At 44.2% G+C, this 24,944-nt stretch overlaps 1 protein-coding gene across 1 annotated transcript in view; it reads right to left on the reverse strand.

Moving 5' to 3' along the window:
• ccdc180 (coiled-coil domain containing 180) overlaps nt 1-24,944 on the reverse strand; it is a 122,256-nt gene that overhangs the window by 43,527 nt on the left and 53,785 nt on the right. Inside the window, exons 12-23 of the mRNA XM_080211780.1 lie at nt 24,849-24,937; nt 22,628-22,750; nt 18,043-18,216; nt 15,390-15,505; nt 13,154-13,280; nt 10,301-10,343; nt 9,297-9,397; nt 8,034-8,082; nt 6,283-6,437; nt 4,506-4,705; nt 3,247-3,422; nt 2,096-2,276 (exon numbers count right to left, since the gene is read on the reverse strand). Of these exons, the coding sequence (XP_080067906.1) occupies nt 2,096-2,276; nt 3,247-3,422; nt 4,506-4,705; nt 6,283-6,437; nt 8,034-8,082; nt 9,297-9,397; nt 10,301-10,343; nt 13,154-13,280; nt 15,390-15,505; nt 18,043-18,216; nt 22,628-22,750; nt 24,849-24,937 (1,534 nt within the window). The remainder of the gene's footprint in view (nt 1-2,095; nt 2,277-3,246; nt 3,423-4,505; nt 4,706-6,282; nt 6,438-8,033; nt 8,083-9,296; nt 9,398-10,300; nt 10,344-13,153; nt 13,281-15,389; nt 15,506-18,042; nt 18,217-22,627; nt 22,751-24,848; nt 24,938-24,944) is intronic.

Raw genomic sequence — 24,944 nt, forward strand, 5'->3', positions numbered from 1 at the left:
CGGAAAAACTCAGTGGGTCTGACAACATCTGTGGAGAGAGAATAGAGCCAACATTTCAAGTCAGCTCTGATGAAGGGTCATACTGACTCAAAACATTGGCTCTAATCTCTTGATAGACAATAATATCTGTATTATTACGTAACACATTCTGTTAAAGGGTGGAACAACTCCGGTGTTTAGCTAACAGTTTGTCATGGATGAGTCAAAAAGCATACACGTTCAAAGATACACTCTGTCTACACTTTCTGCTGCCTCGGCAAAGCAGCCACCATAATCAAGGACCCCACGCACGCCTGACATTCTCTCTTCCACCTCCTTCCATCGAAAAAAAATACAAAAGTTTGAGGTCACGTACCAATCGACTCAAGAACAGCTTCTTCCCTGCTGCCATCAGACTTTTGAATGGACCTACTTCACATTAAGTTGTCCTTTCTCTACACCCTAGGTATGACTGTAACACTACATTCTGCACTCTTTCCTTTCCTTCTCTGTGAATGGTATGTTTTGTAAGTACAGCACACGAGAAACAATACTTTTCACTATGCTAATATATATGTGACAATAATAATTCAAATCAAATCAAAAGGATAATTCTCTTACAAATGTCCCAACATTGTGCCTCATGGAGAATGAATCGTGGCTCATGGTCTTCTCTTTGTAGTGCCTGAATGATTCCCCTCCCCAGCCCACCTCCGCCAACACCCTGCCCACGATATCCACCCACAACCTAGCCACCACTGCCTACTGATTTCAGATGTGCTCTCTGAGCGGAGGCGGGGTATTTCTCTAAGGCCAAGGTCAGTTGGCTCATAGTAGCAATCATGTCCCTAAGTCAAAAGGTTCTGATATCCAAAGGTGTGAACCCACGAACTGGGTTGCCAGTTCAATGCAGCACTAAAGAAGTAATGCACTGCTAGTGGTGCCACTGGCCGTCTCAAATAAGTGAGAGGCAATATCCCAAAAGCATCATGCAAAAGAGGAGCAGGCAAGTTGTGCTGTGTCATTTGTCCCTCCTCTTGTCTGGACCAACATCCATTGCTCAACCACCAAAAACAGATTACGGCAGACTTGGAATCTGTGTATAATTCTGGTTTCCCTTTTATAGAAATGATATTATTAAACTAGAAAGAGTGCAGAAAAGATTTACTAGGATGCTACCTAGACTTGATGGTTTGAGTTATAAAGAGAGGCTGGATAGACTAGGATTTTTTTCCCTGGAGCATAGAAGGCTGAGGAGTGATCTTATAGAGGTCTATAAAATAATGAGGGGCAAAGATCAGCTAGATAGTCAACATCTTTTCTCAAAGGTAGGGGAGTCTAAAACTAGAGGGCCTAGGTTTATGGTGAGAGGAGAGAGATACAAAAGGATCCAGAGAGGCAATTCCTTCACTCAGAGGGTGGTGAGTGCCTGGAACAAGCTGCCAGAGGTAGTAGTAGAAGCGGGTACAATTTTCGACAGTTACATGGATAAGATGGGTACAAAGGATATGGGCCAAATGTGGGCAATTGGGATCAGCTTAGTCGTTAAAAAATGGAGCAGCATGGACAAGTTGGGCCGAAGGGTCTGTTTCCATGCTGTAAACCTCTATGACTCTATGAGATTATCTGTTTACCTCATGCGCCATTTTGGAGACTCTGCAGTTGGCAGATTGATTGCCATTGTACAATCTTCCTTCTGAAACCTTCAACTTTTAAAATCCAAGCTTAGTGCCAACTACACTTTAGCATCATTGATTGGCCAGCAGCTGTCAAGGGCGGAGCAGCCACCCACTGAGGGGCATAAGTCCCACTCTCAGCTATTCCGGCCTGCCCTAGCATATTATGGCTGTGGGGTGGACATCCTTATGGAATGTCAACTGCAGATGAGCTTTTCTATTGTGGGTGGCAGGGGCAAGCAGTCCCCTCCCCCCCCGACCTCTCCCCTTCAAAATGCAGCCCATTGAGTGAGCTTCTGACCTCCATTTGATCCTGGTGTTGGGACCCCAAGCCAATGGGCAAAGTCTTGACCCAGGTCTGAACATTTACATTGGGCAATGCATATATCCGTGAAGCCAAAAGGAAAGTTCTTTTTATTCACCTTCTGAGCCTGATTTACCTGTCAGATTTATTTGCAGTTTTGAAGATTTCCTCCATGTTGTATATGCTGTCACGGAACTTCAAGATGGCTTTGCAGTGCTCTGACTGGAGTTCCTTAAAGTCTTTTTGCAGTACTTTCAAAGCTTCGTCCACCCCTTTACAGTGACGCTCCACTTTCTCCCTGTGCAGGCGCAGTTCCGCTGTGAGGCAAGATCAATGGTCACTTTCACAGAGTAAGAAAGAGGAAGTGGGAGAAATTACACAGGGCATCACTCATCTGTCTGCTTTGGCAGAGGAGCAGACAAACACCCAGAAAACAGAGTAAATGGGGACAGTGGTTCTTGCACATTAGCCAAAAGGGAACAGGCTGTGTGGACAGATGGATAACTGTGTCATGCACCACTAAAAATGAAAGAAGAAATGTTGGTGGCTGTTTGGCAAGGGCCAAGGAGTTATGAAATTTGTTTGTACATAGTTTCACAAACACTGGCAGCCTTTCTTTTTAACTTATGATAACCTTCAGACAGTATATATTGGCAGGCTTTTTGACTGCAAGTGGCATTACAGATACAGCCAATCCTCACCAGACATCCATAACTGTGTTCCAGCGAGACGGCATTGAAAAATAATAAGGAACAAATCCATTGCCAGTTATTTCCACTCTCTCCTCCAGGCACTGTGAGTGGCACAGTCGCACAGTGGTTAGCACTGCTGCTTCACAGTGCCAGGGACCCAGGTTTGATTCCCGGATTGGGTCACTGTCTGTGTGGAGTCTGCACGTTCTCCCCATGGGTTTCCTCCGGGTGCTCCGGTTTCTTCTGGCAGTGCGAAAGGCGTGCTGGTTAGGTGCATTGGCCATGCTAAATTCTCTCTAAGTGTACCCAAACAGACGCTGGAATGTGGCGATGAGGGGATTTTCACAGTAACTTCATTGCAGTGTTAATGTAAGCCTACTTGTGACACTAATAAATAACTTAAACTTGATTATAGCTTCCTTATTGTAACTCTGGTTGTGAGCAAAACTAGGATCTTCCAGCTATGCATGACACAATATGTAATGCTAGACTGTGCATTCACCAGCTGAAACATGGGGTGCGTGGGGAGTGGGTGGGAAGGACTAGCTGAACCCATTCAGTTTACATTCACTTTTGCAATAGTACTGTAACTTACCAGCTCTGACATGAAGTATGTCCATCTTAATGCGTTTTCCTCTAGGTATATGCAGGTGCATTCGCAGGTCCAACTCTGCTTTGAATTCTTTCTTCTTGATCATGGCAATATTCTTGGCGTTTTCTATGGCTTCATCATACCAGTTCTCTAAGAGGTCAAAGAAATTCACACGCATCCTGTATAGACGAAGAGTTATATGTTTGGTAGTAACAATACAACTCTAAAGTCCAATGTTATTAAATTGAGTGGCACGGTGGCACAGTGGTTAGCATAGCTGCCTCACAGTGTCAGGGATCTGGGTTCGATTCCCTGCCTGCGTGGAGTTTGCACATTCTCCCTGTGTCGGCGTGGGTTTTCTCCGGGTACTCCAGTTCACCCCCACAGTCTAAAGATGTGTAGGATAGGTGAATTGGCCATGCTAAATTCTCTCTCGATGTACTGATCAGGCACTGGAGTGTGGCAACGAGGGGATTTTCACAGTAACTTCATTGCAGCGTTAATGTAAGCCTACTTGTGACACTAATAAATAAACTTTCAACTGAAAGCACCTTCTGTAGAAATATATTGACTGTCTTTTGATTGTAATCATAGACACTACATGAATACTGAGGGCAAGTTATCAGCTACTAATCCATTTGAGGAATCTAATCTTTCCAGTAAATCTCAAGTTGTTTAGAACCATTTCCCGGATCTTCAAGGTTACTGTCTCCAGTTTACAGATACACATCCTGAATCTATCTGTGAGCATCTGTGAGTCACACAATGGTTAGTACTGCTGCCTCACAGTGCCAGGGACCCAGGTTTAATTCCAGCCACAGATCACTGTCTGTGTGGAGTTGGCACATTCTCCCTGTGTCTGCGTGGGTTTCCTCTGGCTGCTCTGGTTTCCTCCTACAGTCCAAAGATGTGCAGGTTAGGTTGATTGGCCATACGAAATTGCACCTTAGTTTCCGAGGTACTAGCAGGGTAAATACGTGGGGTTATGAAGATAGGGCCTGAATGGAATCATTGTCTGTACAGGCTTGATGAGTCGAATGACTTCCTTCTGCACTGCAGGGATTCTCTGATTATGTTTGTGTGCATTGTGCCTATTATACTTTAAGCATCACACACTGATGCATGTGAAGTCCTTTGGGACATCATGATGATTTGAACAGTGCTATAAAAATACAAACTGTTTCCTTTCTCTCTTCTAACTTGTTCTTATAACAAGACAATACAATACAATGAAGATATAGAAAGCAACTCTCCCCTCTAACCTTTTCTTTAAATCTAGAAATGTTGTTTCAGGAAGGAAGGCATGTTTCACATAGTCCGGAAGGTGCTGCTCAATTTGCAGAGTGGTGATCTGACCTTTGCTGGTGTTTTCTGTTGTATCAGAAATCACCGTGTAGGTGTTCCCTTTGAAGGTTCTGAAATACTCAGATTTAGAAGCACTTTCTGTATCTTCCATAATACCCTAGAGAAACAAAGAGAGAGATTCTTATTGCACTGTGCTACAGGGTGTAAAATGTCATTCCTGACCGTCATCAAAACAGCAGCTCAAATCTACATTTGAGGTAAAACACTTGGTAACATCAGTTCCCCTAATGGTCATATGCTTAGTTTTAAGTTTACTTATTAGTGTCACAAGTAGGCTTACATTAACACTGCAATGAAGTTACTGTGAAAATCCCCTAGTCACAACACTCCGGCTCCTGCCCGGCTACACTGAGGGAGAACTTAGCATGGCCAATGCACCTAACCAACACATCTTTCAGACTGAGAGAGAAAACCATAGGACCCAGAGGAATACTCATGCAGACGCAGGGAGAATGTGCAACTCCACACAGTCAGTGATCCAAGGCAGGTCAAACTTTGTAGCTGTGTTGCAGTGGTTCTGTGAGTTCCACAGCACAAATAGACACTGGTTTGTGGTTGAGAGGAAAGGAGAGATTCCTGTACTCCCTAACCCCAGGCACAGTACTGATCCAACTTGCTGACACAGGAGGGTCCATGTGTCCAGCAGCAAGGTGCTGCCCATGACGACCAGCTCGGCATGGAGATGGAGGCAGGAACCAGTCTGCCCCAGTAGAGAGGTGAACAACTCATCAGGAGCAGTGTGGCACTATGGCAGAAAGTTGTTGTACTTCCCCCAAAGTCTCTGAAGAACTGAGGACTGCCTTGTGCGTGTCGCTCATCAGCAATCCAGTTTGATGCTGATGTAAATTCCCAATGGCGTGACGCAAGAATGGAAGATCTGACGGGATGTCAGAGGGCAGCTGTCTTAATGAGGATCTATGTGATGCAAATGAATACAAGTCGTGTTTGTGCTACCCGCCAGCACGGAAGGCAAACCAGCATTAACCTGCTACTGGGAAAATTGCAACATGAATTTAAGCTGGCAGGTCTCTGACTTTTTGCATCTCGCAAATTGAGAATTCTGCCCAGAGTCTGCAGGCAGGTTCCACCACACATACTGACATTAGTGCATACCTAAATAGTATAGGGGAGATCTTATTTAAACTTACAGAATACTACAAGACCTGGATAGAGTGGATGTGGAGAGGATGTTTCCACTAGTAGGAAAAACTAGGACCACAGGGCACAACATCAGACTAAAGGGACAATCCTTTAAAATGGAGATGAGGAAGAATTTCTTCAGCCAAAGAGTGGTGAATCTGTGGAACTCTTTGCCGCAAAAAGCTGCGGAGGTCAGGTCATTGAGTAAGATAGGGATAGATAGGTTCTGGATTAATGAGGGGATCAGAGATTATGGGGAAAAGGCAGGAGAATGGGGATGAGAAAAATATCAGCCATGATTGAATGGTGGAGCAGACTCGATGGACTGAGTGGCCTAATTCTGTTGCTATGTCTTGTGGTCTTATATTAGGATTATAATCTCCCATTCATTGATGTGCCTCTGAAGGCTTACTGTGCACCAAAGCTGCTCTGCCAGTGCAGGTAAGATGAGCTCATACGATGGCTCTCAGTAACATTAAACACAACGAGCAATCCTAGAAGTGAATGGCACCATTTCCCTCCTTATAATCTTACACTTTGGTTGCTGGTTAATGCAGTATCCAACTTCTCAGACCCTTCATCAGACAGGTGTTGGGTAGAAAAAGGTGATGACCCCCCCTCTGGTAAACTACTAGTGTGTATACTTCCTCCAGCTTTCTGCTGTTCGTGGATAGTTTCGATGCTGAGGCCTAAAGCAAAGCAGAGATAAAAATACAAAGAGATAATGGTAGCACATATATGTGATTGAATCTATCACTTTTCACTCTATTATTTATCATACTGTTATGAAAATAGATTATATAAAATGTTTATTTAAATTGTCAACAGCTGGACATACATATGTATTTCTTCTGAAAAGAACACATTACCAATAAAGACACTGGCTTACATCAGCTGCTGTGTTGGCATTGGCAAAGGACACAAGCTGCTTTTATAGAGAAGCAGCATCTATGCAGCCCTTGGGTGTGATTGATGGTGGATTTTTGCACAGTCAAAGAGATTGCCATAGGGACAACAGCTTAGCTCAATGTGTGTGCCATCTAGGCTGCTTGGATGAGTACCAGAAGGAGAAAAACTCAAGCAACAGTATGGGCAGCATGATGGCACAGTGGTTAGCACTGCTGCCTCACAGCTTCAGGGACCCGGGTTCAATTCTCGGCCTGGGTCACTGTCTGTGCAGAGTCTGCACATTCTCCCCAGTCTGCGTGGGTTTTCCCCAGTGCTCCAGTTTGCTCTCACAGTCTGAAAGATGTGCTGGTTAGGTGCACTGGCCATGCTAAATTCTCCCTCAGTGTAACTGAACAGGTGCCGGAGTGTGATGACTCAGGGATTTTTACAGTAACTTCATTGCAGTGTTAATATAAGTTGATTTGTGACACTAATAAATAAACCTTAAACTTTCAGATAAGCAACCAAGGAAAGGGCTGGACTCTAGTTAATATAAAAATCAAATTGTGTACAGTACTTTCTTTGTTTAATGTTAAAAAGGCAGCAACAGCATTAAGTTTTAATAGTCAAAGTTTATTTATTCGTTACAAGTAGGCTTACATTCGCACTGCAATGAAGTTACTGTGAAAATTGTCTAGTCGCCACACTCCAGTGCCTGTTTGGGTACACTGAGAGAGAATTTAGCATGGCCGATGCACCTAACCTGCACATCTTGGACTATGGGAGGAAACCCAGAGCATCTGGAGGAAACCCACACAGACACAGGGAGAATGTGCAAACTCCACAAAGACAGCAACCTAAGCTGGGAATTGAACCCAGGTCCCTGGCGCTGTGAGGCAGCAGTGCTAACCACTGCGCCACCATGCTTCCACTGACCTACGAGCGAATGAAATTGAGGGTGGCAAAGCAGAGAACAGTCCAGGAAGGTTTGCAAGACCCAAGGGTTGAGTAAGCATTCATAAAAAGTCATTAAGTCTGGCTGCTTCAGTTTGTTAAAATTAGTGGATTAATTCAATTCCCTTGATAGCGTATGCCAGCTCCCAAATAACGTGCAATTCGTGCTTATACAAAAATATTCAATCCAAAAAAAAGCCCAAAAGGGATGGAAGAATGTAGACATATGTTCAACAGAATTCGTTTTGAGTTTACGGTAAGATTCCCATTGGAAGTGCATTCTCATTTTTACAACGTGAACCAGGGTTTGATTTAAGTTTACACAGTCTGAAAACAGTTGTTGTTCTTTAACATGATTTGATGCATAGAATAATGAATACCAGTCCATAGACTGAACTTTACAGAGCCTTCACATTAGAGTTGCTTAGTCTGAAAATACATACCTTGAATATGAGAGCCTAGTTCCTGCTGGAGAGGCACTGTTTCTTCTCCCTAGAGCATTTTAATGGAGGTCACTGTGATTATTCATGATGAAATTTACGTTAACATACCCCCATTTGAAGAGGCACTCTTAAAAAGGTGTTCTCCATGATAGCTTAAAAAGGTTTTCTCCATGGCAACACCTCTACCAATCAGATTCCATTTGCCAACCAATCAGCATTCTCCTCTCATACATATAAACTTGTTGATCTCCCTTACATGCGAATGTCCTGATGAGTGCAAGATGAAAAGATTCAACAATAAAGTCTAATTTTTCAGTAGTCTTAAAGAGGTACTGTTAAGATTTGGTAAACATTTTTGTTTGGGGAGGCAAAAAGTCACGTTCTATTTGCGCCATGATGAAGGTAATACGAAGACATTTTTTAACACGGGCAGGGTTTAAATAAAATAATAGATGTTTACCAAACGTCCTTGTATGAAAATGGCAGCTGTTTAAAACTATCAATTTTAAACATGTGTACGGAACACCACAATTCATTCACTTTGACTTTCAGCGTTGTAGTATATTTACTGAATGTGGCAAAGATTCGGAACGGAATTCTCCAATCCTAATCGCCACATCCCCAGAACGGAGAAGTTGGTGCTCAGCTAAGACTCCATTCACTGCAACTGCACTGGAGAATCCCAGCCACGGGTGAGGTCTGAGGTTGGCCTCTTTGAGTATGAGCTCCCTGACTGAAGTAACGCTTGCCCAATCAGGGAGTCTCACCTATATATATATTGAGGAGTATCAACACTCTGGATTCTGACTTCGTCTCTGAAGCACTCTTAGGAGTGAAAATTAAGCTCGTAAATAAAGGTAAATAAATCTGGTGAAGGGACACCGGCCTCTGAGGAGTTGTTTCAAGTTCAAAGGTTTCCGGTAAGTATCAGTGTGTCACAGTTCCTTGCATGGGAACTGCAACTTTAAAGTACATAAGCATATGGCAAGAAATGAGAAGATCCCTTGCCAAGTGAGACCATCCACCCTGACATTTATCTTCACATTCAGCCCCATTAGTGAATGCCACTGCGGACTGGATGCAGTCCCAGTGATGGCCACTATTCCTGGTGGTGCTGCTGGGAACCAGAGAGATTTAAATGACTGACAACTCTCAGAAGTGGGAAGCCCCCAGTTTAAAATCTAGTCCCACGAGTCACACCAGGTGAAATGGCAAGGACTGCCCAGTTTAACATAAATTCTTGGCCCCATCACATGATCTTACAATTTCAATGATGGCTGACTGATCTGTAACCTCTTCGTTTTTACTTTGACTTCCTTCGCTTCCATCTGGGATTTCACTGGCTTCAGTGAAGGAAATGTTCACTGCAATCAGAGCCATAAAAAGGCAAATAATGCACACATAAATAATAGCATTGTGACTGGTCATTGGAATTTCAGTGTGAATTAAATGCTCCTTATAAGGCAGTCTTTTAAGGCACAATCCAAAAGTCTAATCTTAAATTTTTATTTTTAATAATGAATTGTGTGAAAATGCCTGCCTTTTTAATAACTCGTTAAACCTTATTCCCAAAAATCAAACATATGACAGTTTTGTGTTCAGTAAATCTGTTTGCAAATCCTAAATGTCAAAAACCACTACGGCCAGATTTGGACAGCAGCATGCATTATATCCAGGCTGAGCTGGCAAGACACTGATTCGCTCCCAGTCTCCCTGCTTATGAAGTAATTCTCTGCACAAAGTCTTCCCTCTCGCTTGGAGCATTATTTTAAAAATCAGCTGCAATTGTTAAGAAACTTTTGATGTTGCTGCTCATATTTGGCCGAACATTCTTCAGTATGTTCTTACGCATTCATACATTCCAATCAGTGTATTGAAATCCTCTGTACGCCCAAATGTAGCAAAGGCATTTTGAAAGTACCTGGCTCACTTTTGCAGAACAAGTTTATAAATTAAATTGTAGCTCATGCTGGTCACAGAATCACGGAATACTACAGTGCAGAAGAGGCCCTTTGGCCCACTAACTCCTGAAAGCTCCTTTGTTTCTTGTAAAGCTTGCACCTTGAAATTATGCACTTTACATGAATGCAATAATATATTAGTATGCCTTCTTGTCAACTTCCTTCACGCAGGTATTAAGCTGACACAGGTTAATAATATTGTTTAAACAGTGCTTGGCATTTCACTGTGAAATCATATTCATTACTAATATATGTATTTATAGGAACATAATAATTTTCTAAATTAGAATCAATAAACAAGCATACCTTCAATTGGAGAAGGGCTGTCTACTTGTATCTTTAGTTTATTCTACAAAACAAAACAATGGACGTTAGTAGTGTGGTTTTACAATGCAAATCCCATAACACAAAACAGCAATGGAGCTTGAAATTAATCACTGTCTGGTTTGGCTAACATTTTTGAACAATTCAGTATTGGAATGCAATGTCTGAATATCGCTAAATACGAGCCACACATCAAGCATGAGATTTAGCGGACCCATTCACCACAATGCGAATCCCATTATGGCCATGGGGTTACAGGGATAGGGTGGGTGGTGGACCTGAGCAAGATACTTTGTCACAGAGTCAGTGCAGACTTGATGGTCTGAATGAACTCCCTCTGCACTGTAGGGATTCTAAATCTCACGAGAGAGCCATAATGAGATTTGGGCTGGCGAGATCTTGGTTTGAGATCTTCCCCACTGGCAACTTAATCAAGCTCATGCCAAGAAATGGCTTGAATTTAAATCAATTTAAATATTATTAAAAGGCTCAATGCTGTATCACCTAGCCCCACGGAAAGCTCCCCCCTACCCAGCATTTTGAAATCACGCTGGTTTTTGAAAGCGAAAACCAGCAGGGAGGACCACGCGAAAGGTACAGAGGAACCTACAGGCCCAGGGACTGAGGGCCAAGGCTGGCCCATGGAACCCCAGCAGTCATGATGTGGAGATGCTGGTGTTGGACTCGGGCAAACACAGTAAGAAGTCTCACAACACCAGGTTAAAGTCCAACAGGTTTATTTGGTAGCAAAAGACACAGCGCTCCAAAAGCTTTGCTACCAAATAAACCTGCCGGACTTTAACTTGGTGTTGTGAGACTTCTTACTGTGTTTACCCCAGCAAAGCCAGGAGCTTTGCCAGAGGCACTGAAGTAGGCACTGGGTAGGGCACTGAGTTGTGTACTGCTGGTGGGGGACAGGGGGTGCTGAATTACCGTCGCTGGATTGCCATCATTGGGCAATGGGGTGGGGGGGTGGGATGGGGGATGTGCGGGTTCCCCTTATGTGTGGTGGGGAGAGGGTTAGGGAGAGGGGTGTGCACTGAGGACAGTGCAGGTACGGGGGAGAAGAGGGAGAGTGCACCCTGATATTTCTCTGGGGGCAAGAGGGGATGCCTCAAAGCTTGTGGAGGTGGAGGGGGGCAGAGTCCATTATTTCCACAGACTGGGGCACTTTTTAAAATGGGCACACTTGTCTGTGTGGAGATTAAGACAATTACCAGAGACAGAGCTGGTGAACATGGAAGAGAGCTTGCAGAATGGAACCAAAGACACTGGGCGGGATTTTACTGCCTTGCTCATCCCAAAACCATAAAATCCCATCCCAGAACAACGGGCCTTTCCATTGTCTGCCCCTCACTCACTACGATTCCCATGGTGGGCCGAGTGGAAAAATTCTGGCAATGAGTTCAATCTTTCCAAATTTTATTTGTAGAAAATTTGGCATTTGATACCGGATGTCAAATAACCAGTGAGACAAATTGGAGGCAATTGAGGAGTGCAAGGAAGTGGTGGTGAGACAGAACTGTATGTTGCTGACATACATTCTGAAACTGATGTGCTTTTAGGTGATATTGCATGATGATTCAAGCCATGGTCTCATTCACTCACTTCCCAATTCCTATTTTGCCTTTGGACACAGCTAAAGACAGCAGCCCAATTGTCATGGAATGCCACCTGCAGGTTAGTTTTATCAGTAAAAAGCTAACACTGGGGTGGGCAACTCTAGTCTCGTACACCCTGTTCCCACTGCCAGTGAGACAGGAGAATTTGGCACTCAGCCAAAACTCCATTCATTGCCGCGGCCCCGGAGAATCCCAACTGCAGCTGAAGTCGGAGCTCTGTGGCAAAGGAATCTAAAATCTTTGTTGATGCAAAGTAGATCTCCCAATTTCTGAATAAAGTAAGAGCATTGGTTCTGGATAAAGATATCAGCTTTTTGATAAAAGATCTTTGTCTGAAATACAGACTTGTTTCAACAAGTGAGCAGCACGGTGGCACACTGCTGCCTCATAGCTTTAGGGGCCCAGGTTCAATTCCAGCCTCAGATAACTGTCTGTGGGGCGTCGCAACATTCGCCCCACATCTGCGTGGGTTTCCTCTGGGTGCTCCCATTTCTTCCCACACTCCAAAAATGTACAGATTAGGTGGATTGGCCATACTAAGTTGCCCCTTAGTGTTCCAAGATGTGTAGGTTAGATTGATTAGCCATGGGAAATGTGTGGAGTTACAGGGATAGCGTGGGGAAGAGGGCCTGGGTAAGATGCTCCGCTAGAAAGATGGTGCAGACTTGATAGGCTAAATGGCCTCTTCTGCACTGTCGGGGTTCTGTGCATCAGCATTCTATTGCAGACAGATTTACAGTACATTTCTAGCATTTGCTGTTTGAATTTTGGGTCAGATCTGTCACGAAGGGTGTAAGTAATATAGCCTTGGGGTCCTGTTGCAACAATTAGTTTTATTAGCGTCACCAGTAGGTAGGTTTACATTAACACTGCAATGAAAATCCCCTAGTCGCCACACTTTGGCACCTGTTTGGGTACCCTTAAGGAGAATTTAGCATGGCCAATGCACCTAACCAGCTCATCTTTGGAGAGTGGGAGGAAACCGGAGCACCCAGAGAAAACCCATGCAGACACAGGGAGAACGTGCAGATTCTGCACAGGCAGTGACCCAAGCTGGGAACTGAACTGTGAGACAGCAGTGCTAACCGCTGTGCCACAGTGTCACCCCGTGCCCCGTACTGAGCAAAGAGAAAATGAAATATATAAATATTTTCCCAAGTACAGTATTTTATTATTTCTGCCAGTTTGGTACAAGGCTGAAGAGTTCACATACCAATTTATAGATTTCTATTACATCGAAGCATTTACTGATCGCAGCACTGAATCTTTGCAGCTCCTTTCCTGACACGGCAGGGTAATTTTGAACTATCTTCAGCTGCTTTTGAAAAAAGCTAACGTATCTGTGTATAGAATAAAACGCAAGTTAAAACATGTTACAGTTTACACGAGACTGAAATAATCAGGATACCAGAAAGGTGAGTTAAAAACAGAAATACTCAGCCAGTTGGGCAGCATCTGTGGAGAGAGAATCAGGGTTAGCCCTTCAGGTTGATCTTTTGTTGAAGCAGCATTGTATTGTTACACTGACCATGTTAAAATGAATGTGATAAGGATAAGGATAGAATTGGGTGTCAAAAGTAGACTTCACGAATAAAAAAAATGCAAGACAAGTTATTGAAAAAGGGTAAGAATAGCAGTCAGGGTTGACACAAAAACTGTGATAGATTCACAGAACCAGCCTTTTCAAATTGGAGATCATTTCCCCAAATACAAATGATTGTGGGCAGGATTTAGTGGGATTGCTGTGGGTGTCATCCACTGACTGGAGAGCCAGTGGGGAATGCCTATCAACACTATGCAGGAGGTCCAACAGAATCAAGTGTCCATCAGGAATATAACTAACCATCACATGGTCTTCCCTGGGACCGAGGATCCCAAGGATGGAAATCCTGCTTGCTGAGAGTTGCCAATCTATCAGAGACCATCACCTCCTCACTGCAATTGGTGCCAATGGGAGCACTGGTCACTGCTGGTAGTGCATCCACCAGAGGTCCAGAGTCATGGAGGGATACAATGTCAAAGTTGAGCGAGGTTGGGATGGGAGTCACAGGGAGGGGGGCGGTAACAGGAGACAGGGAGGCAGGGTGGTCAGAAGCAAGGTCAGGGCATATTTTCAGCAATCTGCCCCTTTCTGATCTGGGTCCCTGAATCAGGTACAGAATCGGTGTCCCCGAGGGGTTGGTGGAAAATCCATAGGGCTTCAGAAGGTGTAAAAAAGTAATGTAGCTCCCATTCAATCCCTGAGTCGCCACTAAATAGCTACAGGCTCCAGGATAACTGGTGTCAGTTGGCACATCAATGAGCCTGATTGATATTCTGCCAAAGGTGGGCAGGATTCCCGCATTGAATCCTCCCTGTCCAAAATTCCCAACTTTGGGAATCTAATGCAGGTATTCCTGCTCAATTCATGCAGCCCCCCGTGATCATGTCTGCTCTGGTGGGGCTTAGTTAAATTCTGCCTATGTTTCAGCCATGGTGATATATTCTTAATAATGATGCCGTAAATTTATAAAGGAACCTACAACCTTCACAAAAATTCAACAGAAAAATATGGTACAAATATGTTATGGGGTATGTGGCTGGGGTGAGGGAAGAGGGATTTTACAGTTTATTTATTAGTGTCACAAGTAGGCTCACATTAACACTGCAATGTTAACATAAGCTGACTTGTGACACTAATAAATAAGCTTTAAACATCCAAATGCATTTCCCAAAGATATAATCAGACAATATTTAGCACCCAACTACACATGTAGATATCAGAACAAATGATCAAAGACGTGGTCAAAATAATTGATCTTAAAGTGCATCTTAAAAAGTGAAAATCCCCCAGTCGCTACAGTCCGGCGCCTGTTCTGAGGGTACACTGAGGGAGAATCTAGCATGGCCAATGCACTAACCATCACGTCTTTCAGACTATGGGAGGAGACCGGAGCACCTGGAGGGAACCCATGCAGACACGGGGAGAACGTGTGGACTCCGCACAGATAGTGACCCGAGGCGAGAATCGAACTTGGGTTCCTGGCGCTGTGAGGCAGCAGTGCTAACCACCATGCTGCTGTGCCACCCACTTGTGGACGCTGAAGTAGGAGATGGAAGGGGTGGTTGGCTTGCAATTTTCACAGGCCAAATAATTCTTCATGCTCAAATTTTGCATTTATTGAAAATACAGTGATTTAGTTGAAACTGACAGCCAGTGATCAGAACAACTGGTCAGAAGTAGCAACTAACTGGAAAGAAATCTTCATATTTGAGAGTCAACGTGAATGATTATTCCTACTGAAATACTGGTCAGCATCTTTCTCTGTGTATTGGAACAATTGTCTAACTGGCAGAACTTAGCACAGGCTTTTCAACTGAAGGCCATTATATTCATTGAGAGGGCTAACAAAAAGAACAGCAGAGAAACTTATTTTTTAAATAAAGCCTTGCAGAGTCGAAATACTTGCCCCTTTCTGATCCCATCCAGCAGGCAAGTGGCCTTCTTATGGTCTGACTTCAGCTCTGCTTCTGTGTTTCTCTGTCTTAGCTGGTCAATAAGCTGATCCAGATTTGCTTCCCTCGCCTGATAAAAGATTTATACTTTTAACAGAAACACAAATACATGAATTTTGGTATGAAATGTTTGAAGACTTAAAATTTAAAAGCTCTATTTTCGTATGGAAGAAGCATGCGGAATAAGTACGGTCAATAGATGGTACACACAACCCTTATTTTTAACATGATTCTGTCTGTGTCAATAAATCTGGGAATATTGCCAATTTCTACCATTTCAAGACATTAAGGAAACCACCAGTCACTTTAATTATGCATTTGCCGATGCAAATACCCTGACTGGAATTTTACCCGGAATTGGGGCGCATGAGGCTCGCAGAATGGCATTCTTGTCAGCATCGGACAGGATCTTACAAGTCTTGCGCGGGCGAGGTGGCAAACTTCCAGTACATAAGGCCAGATAGGATCTTAGATATGACCTCACTTAGAGAAAGCTCTACTGAAGTTTCTCTTCAACCTTGTGAAACACATTATTAGATCTAGTTTGACTTGTCACTTTTCCACATGCCTCTCTGTACAGCCTTCTACTTGCATTTTGCAATACTAGTACGACCTTCGACCCCGGAACACAACAGCAGTGGGTGTGCAGAGCAGCTACAAGTGAATCTTACAGATTCAGTGTCATCAAGGAGGTCAAATGAGTATTGTGAGCTGTTTTGGGTCCTGTATCTAAAGGAGGGTGTGCTGGCCTTGGAAAGGGTCCAGAGGAGGTTCACAAGAACGATCCCTGGAATGAAGGGCTTGAAGTTTGAAAAACGGTTGAGGACTCTGGGTCTGTACTTGTTGGAGTTTAAAAGGATGAGATGGGATCTTACTGAAACTTACAGGACACTGCAAGGCCTGGATAGAGGACATAGGGAGGATATTTCCACTAGTAGGAAGAATTAGAACTAGAGGACACAAACTCAGGCTAAAACAGATGAGGAGGAATTTCTTCAGCCAGAGAGTGGTGGATCAATGAAACTCTTTGCCGCAGAAGGCCGTGGAGGTCAAGTCATTGAGTGTCTTTAAGGCAGAGACAGACAGATTCTTGATTAATAAAAAGATCAGGGAATAATGGGGAAAAGGCAGGAGAATGGGGATGAGAAAAGCATCAGTGATGATTGAATGGCAGAGCAGACTCAATGGGCTGAGTGGTCTCATTCTGCTCCTATGTCATATGGTCTTATGGTCCATCTTCCAGTTGTAGAGTGTTCCTGGAGATCCATCTTCTTTCTTCAATGTTGGGTCAGTAATGTTGGGTACCATTTTAATATGGCACCCAGATATGATGGCAAGACTTGTGCCATCATGCCCGTCCTGCCATCGAGTATGGCATTAAATCCCTGGGCACATAATCAATGAGGTTGGGGCTTGAAGATGGTGTGGTTTCCCACCGGCGTTTGCAGTGGAAAATATTCCACAATCCCATCCCTGCCATGCGACTTAGTTCCGGGGTAGAATTCTGCCCATTTATATAGCTTTGCTGATCATTTATTCCATATTATGTTTTGCATGATAAAGATCTACTTGGGCACCCTACAATTTTAGAGTAATCATCTACAGTTGACGGCAGGAATGGAACATTATTGTCAATACCTACTTACCTATTTTGTGAGATTGTGCGGTTACTTAGCAAAATAAAAAGACAATGGTGGTAATTTCCAATCTACTGTGGAGATAAATCATCATTATGAGTCAGGAACAGTCTCTTATAGAAATTTAGAGTTGCACTGTCAGATCCTCCTGGGGGCAGGAACAGAGTTGGACAGAGCCAGAACATGTCAGCGTTGGCAGATATGGTGGTTTACAGTTATCATCCACATTGGCTATTTAGGGTAGGCAGTACAGGACTGGCAGGGCTACCCATTGGCAAGTTACAGATAGCCAATTAGTCTTGTTAAGAACCTTGTTAATTTCAATTGAATGAAGGTGACTAGCAATTTTCTGCACTGGTGGGGAACAGATTAGGTGCCCTTATTGCCTGCCTGGGTGAAGCAGCTACTACATGCTGCCCTGCGGAGGGATTCCCAATGGTGGCCTGACTGCAAGAACTATTTCTACTAGTTTTTAATTAGTTTTTGAAGTTGATGCAAGAAAGCTGCCATGTTGGAACACCCTCTCTATTACTTACAAAGAACAAAGAACAGTACAGCACAGGAACAGGGCCTTTGGCCCTTCAAGCCAGTGCCAATCAAGTTTACCTCTCTAAACCAACTGCTTATATCCCTCTATCCCCTGCCATCACAGCCTGCTGCTTCTCTCAAGCTTGAAGGTCTCCAGCTGGCACTCATGCAGTGAGATCCTTCATTAAAGGGACTTGTCTATATGCCAATTACTAGAACGCCACTCCAACCAGTCTTTGTATCCCTCCCGAGTTGGGTTTGAGAACAGGAAGTAGTTATAATATCTTTCCTACCCCCATAAGGACAACCCAGCCCTTAATTTCCATTTGTTTCAATGGAAAGGGAATTGATTCAATTTCCATAATGTTAGTTTTGTGTCTCAATGGTGAGTTGCAAATTCTCCACAGTGTGATTCCACACCGAGCACCCACCCTTCACCTACCTGATTTACTTCATCGTGCTTCTTCCGACAGTCATCCAGCTGCTCTTTCAGTTGGTTTTCCTGGTTGGCCAGGTTTAATTGGTGCTCCTCCCAAAGTTGAGTGGCTTTCTTGCAAATGTTGTATAAAGCATTGCACTGCAAGTCCATCTCATGGGCTAAGTTCTCCAAGTGTTTCTATCGAGGTGGGTTAAATAGAAGACAAGCTACATCAGGGAAGTTGCAATCGTTGCATAGAAACATTCAGAGCATTTTCCTGGCATTTTACCATTTAAAAATTTCCTCCTAAAAATTAGTACGGTGGCTCCCCAATGACTTGGCAATGTTGAGTTAGCTGATCTTATTTAGGGGTCTCAGCACATTGCCTTCAACCAGGGACAGCCCAGATATCTGTTCCAATCACTATTTTAAAAATTCTGGCGTGTGTGAGTGCCAGGGAAGGACAGGACTAGCTTTAATGGTTCACTCTATCCCTTACAGCCCGCTACTACACTTGGAATACTGTGTACAGTTCTGGTCACCCCATTATAGAAAGGATACTATTAAACTAGAAAGAGTGCAGAAAAGATTTGCTAGGATGTTGCTCGGACTTGATGGTTTGAATTATATGGAAATGCTGGATAGATTGGGACTTTTCTCTCTGGAGCTTACGGGGTGATCTTATAGAAGACTGTAAAATAATGAGGGGCATAGATCAGCTAGATAGTCAACATCTTTTCCCAAAGATAGGGGAGTCTAAAACTAGAGAGCAAAGGTTTAAGGTGAAAGGAGAGAAATAAAAAGGCTCCAGAAGGGCAATTGTTTCGCACAGACGGTGGTGAGTGTCTGGAACAAGCTGCCAGGGGTAGTAGTAGAGGTGGGTACAATTTTGTCTTTTAAAAAGCATTTAGACAGTTACATGGGTAAGATGGGTAGAGAGAAATATGGGCCAAACGCAGGCAATTGGACTAGCTTAGGGGTTAAAAAAAGGCATGGACAAGTTGGGCCATGCCTTTCCATGCTGTAAACCTCTATGACTCCATGACTAGGTTTACAAGTGAGGAATGTCTACTGCAGCAAAGTATAACGAGTACCCACAGAAACATATTCAATCAGGAATAAATGCTTTTAGGAGCGAGGAACATGTGCAGTGGCCCAATGGTACAAAACAATAAGCCCCAGGTACAATTATTACTTGCCTATACTTATACTTCCATTCATACCCAGACTGGCTGCAAGATGCTACCAGAGTATAGATTTTATATGTCCCGCTCTTTATCTTTAGTAAAAAGGAAACCAAAGATGTTAGGTTAGCTCAGATTCCATGCAACATCTGAAAAGGCTAAACAAAATAAACTGATAAATACGAACCAGAAGCAGGAGTAGGCCATTCGGCCCTTCGCATCTACTCCATCATTCATTTTAATCATTGTCGTGTGAGTATACTTTTAAGAAAGGTCTTTTAAAAAAATCATGCAGCTTATAGCTTCAGTGATGTCATGGGGGGGACGGTCAAGCTAAGCTGTGGCAGTCAGGTTCTTTTCTTTGGGCTTTTAGTTTTGTTTTGGGAAGTGTATAGAAGCAGTTTAGCAACAAGCTAAGAAGCGGTCTCTTTTTCTCCCTGTTCTTTTTTCTCTTTGTTTGGTTCTGCCTTAAAGAAGCTGTGTTTTGGGAAATAGATTTGACTACAACCTCTTCTGAGTTTCTTCACAAGCGATTTTCAGCATTCGACCCTGGAGATGGGATTCCTGTAACAAGTGAGCGTTAACTTATGCTGTATTGTGTTTATCTGGAGGATTTGTGTATTGGATGTTGGCTTTGATTGGAACATATTAGAGATATTTCCTTAAGAGTTATACATTATTATGGTTGTGGTGTTTCTTGTTTGTAGTTGTTAAAAGTTCTTGCTCATTGTCTTACTATACGTGTCAACAATATTTTTAATTAAATTTTGTTCTTGATAAAAGCTCTTCGTGGGTCGGTTGAATCACACCTGAAGTAAAACCTCTCATGCTCATCTTAGCCAAATTCAACATAAAACGTTATAGGTCAGGCGAACTTCGTAGAACACCTTTAAATATCCGACCTGACTTATAACATCCAGGCTGATCATTGAATTCAATATCCTGAACCCCCTCCCCCTCCACCCCCCACCATATCCCTTAATCCTTTTAGCCCCAAGAGTTCTTTCCAATTTCTTCTTGAAATCACACAAAGTTTTCGCCTCAAGTATGTTCCATGATGGTGAATTCTACACATTTGCCAGCTTCTGGGTGAAGAAATTTCTCCTTACCTCAGTTCAGTTCTTCCTATCATTGTAAAGCAGAATGTACAAGCATTGGAATGTTCACCCACTTAATAGGGAATGTGAGCTAGGCATTAGAACGTCGTAAGTCAGGTTAGTCTTACCCGACTGATGATTGCAAAGTGATGTTGCAATAATTCAGTACGAAAATTTTGAATTCTATCAAGGTAGATAAGTCGCCTGGACCAGATGGGATGTACCCCAGGATACTGTGGGAGGCGAGGGAAGAGATTGCGGAGCCCCTGGCGATGATCTTTGCGTCGTCAATGGAGACGGGAGAGGTTCCGGAGGATTGGAGGATTGCGGATGTAGTTCCTATTTTCAAGAAAGGGAACAGAGATAGCCCGGGAAATTACCGACCGGTGAGTCTGACCTCAGTGGTTGGTAAGCTGATGGAGAGGCTTCTGAGGGACAAGATTTACGAACATTTGGAGAGGTTTGACATGATCAGGAATAGTCAGCATGGATTTGTCAAGGGCAGGTCGTGCCTTACAAGCCTAGTTGAGTTCTTCGATAATGTGACTGAACACATTGACGAAGGAAGTGCCGTGGACGTAGTGTACATGGACTTCAGCAAGGCGTTTGATAAGGTCCCCCATGCAAGACTTCTTGAGAAGGTGAGAGGGCATGGGATCCAAGGGCCTTTGGCCTTGTGGATCCAGAACTGGCTTGCCTGCAGAAGGCAGAGAGTGGTTGTGGATGGGGCTTTTTCTGAATGGAGGTCAGTCACCAGCGGAGTGCCTCAAGGATCTGTTCTGGGACCCTTGTTGTTTGTCATTTTCATAAATGACCTGGATGAGGAAGTGGAGGGATGGGTAAGTAAGTTCGCTGATGACACTAAGGTCGGTGGTGTTGTGGATGGTCTGGAAGGATGGCAAAAGTTGCAGCAGGACATAGATAGGATGCAGGACTGGGCAGAGAAGTGGCAGATGGACTTCAACGCGGATAAATGCGTAGTCGTCCATTTTGGCAGAACCAACGGGATGAACGAGTACACTATCAAGGGCAGAAGTCTGAGTAGTGTTGAAGAGCAGAAGGATCTAGGGGTCCGGGTCCACAGGACTCTTAAATCGGCCTCGCAGGTGGAGGAGGTGGTCAAGAAGGCGTATGGTGTACTGGCCTTCATTAATCGAGGGATTGAGTTTAGGAGTCGGGAGGTAATGCTGCAACTTTATAAGACCCTTGTCAGGCCTCATTTAGAGTATTGTGCGCAGTTCTGGTCGCCTCACTATAGGAAAGATGTAGAAGCTATTGAGAGGGTACAGAGGAGATTTACAAGGATGTTGCCTGGACTGGGAGGCATGCCTTATGAAGTTAGGTTGAGGAAGCTGGGACTCTTTTCCCTGGAGAGACGAAGGTTGAGAGGCGACCTGATAGAAGTTTACAAAATGTTGAGAGGAATAGATAGGGTGGACTCTCAGAGGCTATTTCCCCGGGTTGAAATGGTTGCTACGAGAGGACACAGATTTAAGGTACAGGGAGGGAAGTTCAGAAGTGATGTTAGGGGTAAGTTTTTCACTCAGAGGGTGGTGAGTGAATGGAATCGGCTGCCGTCAGTGGTGGTAGAGGCGAACTCGCTGGGGTCTTTTAAAAGACTTCTGGATGAGTATATGGGGTTTAATGAGATTGAGGGTTATAGATAGGTCTGTAGGTTGGTAGGTGTTGAGGTGATCGGCGCAACTCGTGGGCCGAAGGGCCTGTTTGTGCTGTAGTGTTCTATGTTCTATGTTCTATGAAAAGAACCGCGAGTTCAGATATTTGGTGTGTGTGTTCGGCTGAGGAGCCAATGGTGCGAAGCTGCCGTCTGTGGGATTATGACTGTACACCTCTAAGTCAGAGTCCTGTCTAAAAGTTTTAAAAGGTTTATCCCTTATTGAAACCTAGAAGCTCTGAACATATCCACTGCCTCCATTCTTCAACCTTCTAGTGGGGAAGTGCTTACAGCAGTATCACTGAAACCAGCAGCCCATTATGTGAGGAAACCTAGGTGGCGACCTGAGTTCCATTACTCCATACTCCAGTGTTCCTGAGGGCATCTCTCAAGGAGGATGCCGTTTGCCATTCTGACCGTTGGTGTAATAAAATTCCTGCCTCTTCCTATGGCAAGAACAATTCACCACAAAACTACTCCGCAGCTGTCTCACAGCTGCCAGGAAAAGAAGGGTTTCATCCCTTCAGTCTGAGCATGATTTTACTTTAGTTCCTACCGCGTGCAATGGCTTCCCACTGGAATCACCCAGTTTATTCAATTACCAAGGACCCTTTGGTGCTCCTGGTTGTTCAAATACAAACAAACATACTTACTTCCACAGTGGACTGCTCATTTTCACATTCGCGTTGCAAATTGCCAACAATTGGAAGAAAGTCGGAAATTATCAGCTGTTTGGCCTCCTCCTTTGTACACACCCCTAAGCGCACTAGCATCTCCTGAATCATGTTGTACACAGAACATATATTAGTGTGAATAATGCAATAACTAACCTGACACAGTACAGAACTTCAAACACCTGTACCAGAAAATGATTCAAATTGCAGAATGTACTTTGGCCAGCTTGTAAAGACAGAAGGGAACAAGCCAGGAATTTTCACTGATCTTCTTGCAGCGGACTACTGGGGAAAGTGGCACTGTAAACAGTCACTTCTTTTAATGCTTGTTCTCAACATAACTGCAACACTGAAAAGGTCACAACTAATGCGTCCCTGGTCATATTCCTAATAGTGGGCCGATAGAATTAAAAAAGAAAATAGTTTAATGGCTTCTTTAGAATCATAGTATCCCTACAGGGCAGAAGGAGACCATTCAGCTCATCAAGTCTGCACCGACCACAATCCCACCCAGACCTTATCCCTATAACATCCAGACCCTATCCCCATAATACCATGCATTTACCCTAGCTAGTCCCCCTGACACTAAGGGGCAATTTAGCATGGCCATTCCACCTAACCTGCACATCTTTGGACTGTGGGAGGAAAACAGAGCATCCAGAGGAAACCCACACAGACACGGGGAGAATGTGCAAACTCCACACAAACACCAGTGAACCAAGCTGGGAGTTGAACCCGGGTCCCTGACGCTGTGAGGCAGCAGCACTAACCACTGTGCCACCCCAGGATAATTAGCAAGGGACTAAATCTGTATAAAATTGATTGACGGGGCTAAATGAAAAATGTTCTTGTCATCATCAGAACCACCCAGATCTGGACAAAGAGTGACAAGAGGCTATCAAATGCACCGGCAATAAGACTCTTCTACTTCATTTCCCAGTAATGCTGGAACTTGGAATAGGATTGAATAATTGCCTTACCACAATGGTATTGCCATCATCATCACTCACCCAGCCTCAGCAGCACTGTTATAATTGATGTGGGATGGTGCTGGGGGATTTTACACTCCCATTTTCGGGGGAGCAGGAACAGCACAGGTGGAGGACAATCGAGCAGTAGTCCCAAAAAGGCAGGACTTTCCCTCCCGACTGATACCCTCTGCCTACATGCCAGTGACATAAAGGGAATAAGTCGGGATCCATATTTGCATCTATTTAACTATGCATGTCAGGATTTTACACCTGATAGCAGCCCTCCTCACAATAAACTGTCAATTCACATCGGCGTGCTGACAGGTTCCTTCCACAACATGCACCTAGTGATCAGAACCTGCCGGAGTAGAGCCCCTGGGCAGGGAAGGATGGTGGTCGTGCCTGGGCAGTAGCCTGACAGTGCTCTCCTGGCACTTGCCAGGGGTCACAGCGGGGGGGGCTGCTGGGGCGAGGGGGTTCCATGGAGGTGATACTGGAGTAGGGGGGGGTGAGGTGTTCTGATGGGGAAGAGCTGGTGGGGTTCTGTGGGGGAGGTGCTGGGGGTTTCTGTGGGGGAGATGCTTAGGGGTTCTGTGGGGGGAGGTGTTGGGGGTTCTGTGGGGGAGGTGCTGGGGAGGTTCTGTGGAGGAAGTGCGGCAGGGAAGGGGTTCTGTGGCAGAAGTGCAGTGGAGGCAGAGGGTTGGTTCCATGGGGAAGGTGAAGGGAGATTTCACGGTGAGACAGAGGGGAGAATTCTGCGATGAGGCATTTTTATTTACGTTGTGGCGCTGTTTAAAAACAATGCCCCAATCTTTCAAAACCTGGATTTGCTGGCAGGGTGGGTATATCCACTAGTGTGAGTGACATCGTGGGAGCTGGCACTTGGATTTTTATTGATAGTATCTAAAAATATGGCAGGAAAAGCTGGCACCTACTCTCTACTTTTCATGCCCAAGGTGACACTTTGCCCTCAGAGTGCTGTAAATCTCTCCAACATTTGAACCGCCTTCAAAACATGTTCTTCCATGTCCTGCATGGCTCTTCTCTGGATACTCAGGTTTCCTCCCACAGTCCAAAAGAAATGTATTGGCCGTGCTAAATTCTCCCTCATTTTACCTGAACAGGCGCCGGAGTGTGACGGAGCGAGGGGATTTTCACAGTAACTTCACTGCAGTGTTAACGTCAGCCTACTTACGACACAAATAAACAGATTTAACACATGTACCCACCTCGATATTTTCAACTTCCGTCATCCAATCACGATAGAGTCTTTCATAATATGTCTGTAATTTATTTGTGTATTGAATATGTAGTGTATCTAGAAA

This window comes from Carcharhinus amblyrhynchos, chromosome 25 (genome assembly GCF_965287045.1).
Source record: "Carcharhinus amblyrhynchos chromosome 25, sCarAmb.v2.hapA, whole genome shotgun sequence".
NCBI lineage: Eukaryota > Metazoa > Chordata > Chondrichthyes > Carcharhiniformes > Carcharhinidae > Carcharhinus > Carcharhinus amblyrhynchos.